Below are 7,657 nucleotides of genomic sequence, written 5' to 3'. Positions count from 1 at the left end.
TCTAGCACTATATTTTTCATTTAAAAATATTTATTTGGAAATTAAATTATTTTAATTTAAATTATTTTGAGATAAAAATCATTTTTAAGAATCATTTTACCAAGAATTACCAGGTTTCTTAAAGTTTAATGTTAAAGTATTGTAAAGTAATATCTGTTCGAAGTTTTGCTATGAAAGAAATGCAATATTCTGACTGGATCTTTTTATAAATTTAAAACTTTTTCAATATACAAAAATAAATATTAAAGGGAAAGATAGACTTCAACATTGAAATTTATTTCTTATGATTCGTAAGCAAAGAATTTTTATGGGCATATTTTCTTGTATCTTTGTGTGTAAAACATTAAGAAAAGTTATCATATTCAAGTATATAAACCATGTGTATACAAAATAAAAGTAAAAATAAAAATAAATATAAAAAATAAAATAAAGTCGGGTCTTCGTCAAAGCTTTAGACCACTCAGAGGTCGCTCAACGATTTTGCGGGTATTTGAATCTCTGTCATGAGATGTGTACACAATATCCTATAGTTCTCTTGCCATTTTTGAACTGGCAATAGTAACTGACTATTGCCTCGGCACCGATCTGTTCTTGATCTACTAAAACGTAGATCAAATATTTAGTTTGATTGTGATGTCAGACTAGCCCATCACATAGAAGGTGTCTCTTGATGGCAAATGGACCTAACAACTTTTTATTTATGAGAGTCTTTCGTGACCTATAACTTGTGAAGGATGTACCTAACAATGTTGTCCTTATTGAAAACTTGATTTATCATCGAGACCTTCTGAATGGCACCCGGCAATTTAGGCAATTTTTCATAGATTTTTGGCATTCTTCTTATTTGTGTTCGCTGCTCGCGTAAATTTCTTGCCACATAAAATAGCACGAATAGTTGTTGCAGGTCGACCGTAAGAAAAAAAAAATTAAACACGTGGTTGTATGCGACGTCAATAAGGTTGCATAAGGTCGTTTATTTATACAGACGCTTAGAAAAATACAGGGCGGAAAGACCCACGTTTATTTATAGTTTCTCTCTTGTCCGGGATTATAAATAAATGATTCAAAGATTTTCAACTGCTATAGTAATATTGTTTGCTATATCTTAAGCTTTACGAGCTCCGCAAGTTTTCACGTTGTGTTCCACTTTTATATATTGTATTGTTAATGAAGAAGCAATTGAATACTATATATATATATATTGTATGTTGTAGATATTTCCAAGTTATTGATTTTAAAGTTTATATAATAATATTTATTTAACGATACATGTGTTCTACTGATCTGTAATAAAATTTTAATAATTCTAAAGCATTATTAAATTATAATATATCATAATATTTATTTTGAAATTGAAATCTTCAAAATTTTAATAATAGACACGAGGTATTTTGTATATTTGTAACATTTATGAGGATCGCTTTCGTTTTATTGGAATAGTGAACGTATCTAATCTTTTAAGATAAGCGAAAATAAAGTAGTGAAGATAGATGATATATAAGTTATATAAATAGATAATAATAATTTATTGAGATGAATTTATTGCAAATAAGGTTTTCAAATATACTTTTGTTTTATCGCAAATTATAAAACGCACATAATATAAAAATAAGAATTAAGTTAGAAAAATTTTATACTTTAAAAGAGAATCGAAGATTGACAAGAGTCAACGAAAGCAAATTTTCTTCAGGAAACTTTCTTTTCAACAATAATTTAAGAATTTAGTAGAACATTTACGAAAGTTAATCATTTTTCAACCGAAAGCTTCCTTGCGTGACGTAGGGATTTAAAGAAGCACAATGACGTCTGGATGCTATATGCTACGCCAAAAGTTTATTCTGGCCTTAACCAGAATTTATCCTATATACAAATAATAAACATTGAGAAGTGAAGAAGAAGGCAGGGAGGGAGAGAGAGAGAGAGAGAGAGAGAGAGAGAGAGAGAGAGAGAGAGAGAGAGAGATTCTTGTGTATACTTAATTCATAAAGTAATACAAATATATGTATACGTTTCTCATACGATGGATCTTCTGAGATCTTAGTTTATTTTAATCAATTGTACAAAAATTTTATAAAAATTAAAATTACTGCGCGTATTTTTTAACATATAATGGAATAATTATATACTATAGAATTTAGATTTAAAAAAAAACGGCAAAAATAAAATATATTAGTAATGATAGAGATTTAAATAAATGAAAGTTTATTTTTATTAATAACTCAAAACTTACATGTCTTCGCTTTGTATTTTGTAGTTATTAAAAGAAACAAAAATTTTTTAGTAAAAACTAACTTTTATTAATGATATTAATTTGTATTAATATTATTGTAAAAATATTTCCATTATTAATTATTATTGTTAATAATAATTATTATAATTAATTTTTTAGTAGAAATTAACTTTCAAATAACTTTTAAATCTCTAGAAGATTTGTCACAAAAATTTAATTTGTCCACATTGGTTTTTTTCAATTTTTATTTATTGTATTTTTTAATCATAATTTTAACAGAAAATGAACTGATTTTGTAACTAATTTTAATTTTAGATTTTATTACAAGTATAAAGCACTAATATGAATTTTTTTCGTGTTTTACAGAAAGCTAGATTGGCACGTATCAGAATCGCGAAGGCGTCGAGCGGTGCCGCTTTCGTTAGCAAAAAGAAAGCAGCGGAGGCTCGTTTGGCCGCTCAGGAGAGCGGGCTGCAGTTGGAGGAGTTTTATAAAGAGGAGGATATCTTCGAGCTGCAACATCATCACCTACTTCGTTGCTTGGAGAAGACCACGGTAACTACTTCTATCTAATAACAGCATATTATGCTTTTATGTGAAAACTCTAATGTTCCCTTAGTACCCGCTGAATTGCTCTAAAATCCTTGAAAATCTCACCGATAAATTAACTTTCTTAAACAAGGAATTTTATCTTTTATTTCTTGCTTTGACAACGAACTTAGGCAATATTTTTTCTTCTTTTATTATATATTCTAAAGTTAACGCTATATAAATTAAGATGTGCCAAGAAAAAAAATTCGTCTTTAATGTAAAGATTTGTTTTAAAATATACACATGTCGATTTTAATTAAAATTATAAATACTGAATGTGCTTATCTATTGCGTTGTTTTTTAAATCAGAATTTTAGTAAATTTTATTTAAAATAATAAATAGAATAGAGAGATAATATGGGCATATTATCAATACATTATATAATGATGTATTACGTATAATGAGTTCTTTTCAGCAATGAAACACAATTATACACTATGTGACACAGTATTTACTTGTAGCTGAAACATTGCTTAGCTTTTTTATTTCACCATCAGAGTGAAATAAAAAAAGATCTCATGTACCTGTATCTAATATATTCGAATGTAAGAGAATATCTTATTGGAATAGACTTACACTTCTAGAAAAATAAATGGTAATGAAAAATTTGTTATTAGCGAAGTGATACATAAAACAATACAATCGAACACAGTATTTGTCTGTTTACGATTATGTTGTTTTGTGTTATAGTTGGAATCGTATACCTGTATTACACAATGTCGCCTGTGTTATACCCAATATGTATTGATATTTTCTATTAAATAATTATACTATAAAAAAAAGAATGATCTCTAGGAAAATTAAGAAAATCCCTTCAGGATAATATAAAGATTACTTTGCTACCATTACGTAGAATTTTTCGACATTTTGCATAAAGAACATTGTGACGAAGATTAATCAGCAAAATGATAATAATTAATCATTCATGAATGTAATGTTCTCTCGACGAACGACGACAAATTTCTACAAAAACGCAGTATATCTTTAGTGTGCTTCAGCATTCCGTCATTAATCCCACGCGAAACGACAAAGCAACTGCATCGTCGTGAATGCATCGTCGACACTTCCGTTCTCGCGTCGAGAATTCAATAGGTACTCCGCCTCGAAAATCCGGCAGTCCGTTTCGCGAGTATTGCCGAGTACCGGAATAATTTGAATAAACCCTAGTCTCTCCCTCCATCTCTCGGACGCTCCATCTGCTCGTTTAATTTTAGCCTGGTGAGAGGTTGGTTGCGCAAGCGAGGGTTGCCGCGAACAGTGTATAGTCTTTATCGAGCCTGAATACGTGCGACCAACCCTTGTTTACGGAGCTGCTACAGAAATGTGCTGTTGTGGAATCGTACATGCGGGGCATTAAAAATTTCTTACTTTTTATGCAAATAGTAATAATAGTAGTAATCTTCTTATGGACTCGCTCAAATTCAACAGCAAATCCAAAAAAATCAGGGCAAATAAGAGTCAGCGTGATATACGCAATCTTAAATCTTTATTCCAGAAAATAGAATCTTTATTCCAAAAAATAGTATCACTAAAGAGTATTAATAATGATAATAAATTTTAATTGATTTTGATCCAATATCAAGATAAATTCCTTCTGCAGTTTGGGATTACAACATCAAATCTGTTAATCTGATGATGATTTTTTTCTTGGATATAAAATTTTTTCTTTGATATTTTGAAATTGTATTGCTGAGGATAATTCCAAAGAACTACTATTTTTTGGAATAAAGATTCTATTTTCTGGAATAAAGATTTAAGATTGCGTATTAACTACCACGCTGATTCTCATTCGCCCTGATTTTTTTGGATTTTTTGTTTTTGTGCAAATGCAGACAAAAGTTACAGTAAAGTTACAATAGATACAAAAGCGATACAGTAAAATATGAAAATGATCTTAACATATAATTTTTTAACTAAAAATAGCAATTAAAGTGTGACGTTAGATTTGATAATAGGAATATATTATAAATATATATATGATTCATTTCAAGTAATTTTTCTTTATTAAATGCAGAATAAAAGTTTATATAATCTATGCAATTTCCGTTGAAATATATAAAAATTAAGATTTAATGAATGCAATTTATGAATAAGTAAAATCTAATTTTATGGATTAAGAATATATTATATTGCTACTTTTTTTATTACTTGACTCTGTCAATTATCATTTATAATAAAATAAAAATTTGTCCAATTACAGAAAACGTTAGTTTAAAAAGAAGATAGAAGCTGTAAGAGGATTAATATAAACCTCAAATAAATTTTCCAGAGAAATTCGATTTCGCGTAAAAGGATTTGTAGCTGCAAAAAAAGGTGCCATTTTTCCGATATATTTTGCTTGTTATGTACATACATATATAGATGTTCTGCGCAGAGATGCATACAGGTTTATACAATTAAAACATTTAAAACCGTGACATGCACGCGTGCGCGAGATGTGTACATCGGAAAGATTATAAATAGGTACGCCTCGCGATTTATACAACGTATGTAATGACAGCTAGTTATAGATATACAGAAAGGAGTTTATTATGCTAAAAAGAGAAAAAGAAAGGAAATTTGTGACGTGCAGGATATTTAGGATAATAAATGTCATAATTCATGACAGTTTATTAGTATAAGATGATAGAAATTGATATTTTAAAATGGAGAATAAATTGGTATTTAAGTAATAGTATAAATATAAATTATCTATATCTTTGCGGTTGTTTTTTTTTTAGTGCGTAAATAATATATTTACGATATTGAATAAAAAATGTATCCTGAAAAGATGTATCACAAATAAAAAAATTTGAGTACTTCGCTCATTTGTTATAACAACACAACTTGGGTAACTGTAGAAGTATATGTCTAGGGGCACAGTGAAACATCTTTTAATGCAAGCGATACCGAAATATCCAATCTAAATCATCTAATAAAAATTGAAGTAATGATAAAAATAATGACTGAATCGTTATCGTTACTGTAAAAATGTAACTGTTATTGTTATAGATAGAAATTATCTGATTTTAAATTAAATGAACAAAATTTTTCGATTAAAATTTCTCTCGTTTCGTCTTAGTAGGAAGCATATAACTTCTGATAGGAAAAGAACTATTACACGATGTTTCAAGATAAAGCATCATTAAATAGCAATTGCTGGAGACATTCAACTTATATAAACATTTCATCCCAGGAATGCTGGTAGATTAAGTAAAGCTAAACGACGCACTGGGAGATTGAAAAACGAAAAGGAAGATATCAGCGTAGAAATCAAAATTGGAGCAAGTATTCAGCAATTGTAAAAAATCTTTTCAGAGCTTTTACTGGCACCCAGATTTAGAAACAGAATTCACCCATACAATTGATGCTTCAGAGACCACCGTAGAAATAGTAGTGCAATAACGTTACAAAAGGGGTAGCTACAGCTCGTATTTCTGAAAAAAGAAGCTTAGCCGAGCTTAGACTAAATATAGATGTACGACCGAGAACTATTGGCGATTTACTCAGCAGTTAAACAGTAAAGGTATATGATAGAAAGACGATATTTCACAATTTATATATCGATACGAATCACAAAAATCAACTATACAACCATTTTCAATCAAAATCCACTTCTTGGCTCTTTTCGACAGATTTGCTATTTAGAGTATATCGATCAGTTCATAATTGATATTTGACATATATTCGGAAGGGATAATATTGCAGCAGGTACTCTTTCTCGAAATAAAAAAAAATTCATGTAATAAATTTCCGAAGAGCTAGCCAAATCTCAAGAGGACAATGCAGAACTAAAGACAATCCTGCAGAACGAAAAAGTATTAAAACTTTCCAAGAGATACAAAGATATACTAGACCACCAGCTCTTAGACCACAAATTCTACCACAAATTCTTTCTATCCAATTCTACTTTTATTCCAAGAAATTGTAGATATTATTTACTGCGGTTTCTATTAATTTTTATTTTTATTCCAGTTGCATATATTTTAGATTTTTACATTAATTACTTTACATTTATGAATCTTGTTTGTGAAAATGATAATGGCAATTATGTTTTTAAGAAAATATCAATGACAACGAATGAGGATTATTATTAAATTTTCGATTTATTCCTCTAAAAAATATATGGGTATGAATTTAACATTATGCGGTGTTTATATAATTCTTACCGTGTATGTAAACATCAACATAGATTTAAAATCCATAATGTTAAATCCATGGTGTTTATATCAATACTAACAGTGAGAATTATATTTAACATTCACTTTAAACCCACACAATTTTCGAGTATATTATCTTTTATTTTTATTTTTTCTTTAAAGTTTTGGAAAATACTTTTGTAAAATAATTAAGAAAGCAGAACTAACATAAAGAGAGAAACGCAGTAGTATATAGCAGTAGTATATACAATGTTTAATTGTTCATCTTTTATAACCTAACGTGTCAGTAGGGTAATTCTGCTACCTTGTATATTTACCCTGTGTATAAGTTAAGTACTATGCATGTAAGCAGATGGTAAGCAACACACGCTTGTGTTGCTTTTGTTAATTCCTTTGGGAATTCTCTCTGTAAGGCATTTTGTAGATTAGATAGAGAAACAAACTCGGTTACGAGCGATCATATTCACCTGTGCAACATTATTAGTGAATTTACATTTTGCACTGCAAATAGTAACTGAATTTGGAGTGATCTTTCAGCCTCTTACTACGTTACATGATTAACTACTGGTTAATTATTTTAATAGTGAAAATTTAGACGTGATGTTTTGACAGAACTTTAGAATTTTTAGATTGCCAATGTAGTAAAAACTTTATTTGCTTAAATGGTTAAATTATTCATATGTAATACTGCATTTT

General features: G+C 28.9%; 1 protein-coding gene across 4 annotated transcripts in view; it reads left to right on the top strand.

Annotated features, from left to right (window-relative positions):
- Positions 1 to 7,657, top strand: part of LOC108688778 (potassium voltage-gated channel protein Shal) — a 98,626-nt gene that overhangs the window by 44,533 nt on the left and 46,436 nt on the right. For all 4 annotated transcript variants that reach the window (XM_018195182.1, XM_018195185.1, XM_018195183.1 and 1 more), the window contains exon 3: positions 2,597 to 2,785. In XM_018195182.1, the coding sequence (XP_018050671.1) occupies positions 2,597 to 2,785 (189 nt within the window). The remainder of the gene's footprint in view (positions 1 to 2,596; positions 2,786 to 7,657) is intronic.

Source organism: Atta colombica, unplaced genomic scaffold, assembly GCF_001594045.1.
Source record: "Atta colombica isolate Treedump-2 unplaced genomic scaffold, Acol1.0 scaffold238, whole genome shotgun sequence".
Classification (NCBI taxonomy): domain Eukaryota; kingdom Metazoa; phylum Arthropoda; class Insecta; order Hymenoptera; family Formicidae; genus Atta; species Atta colombica.
The sequence above is the reverse complement of the archived record's forward strand: the minus strand, read 5'-3'. Positions and strand labels throughout refer to the sequence as shown.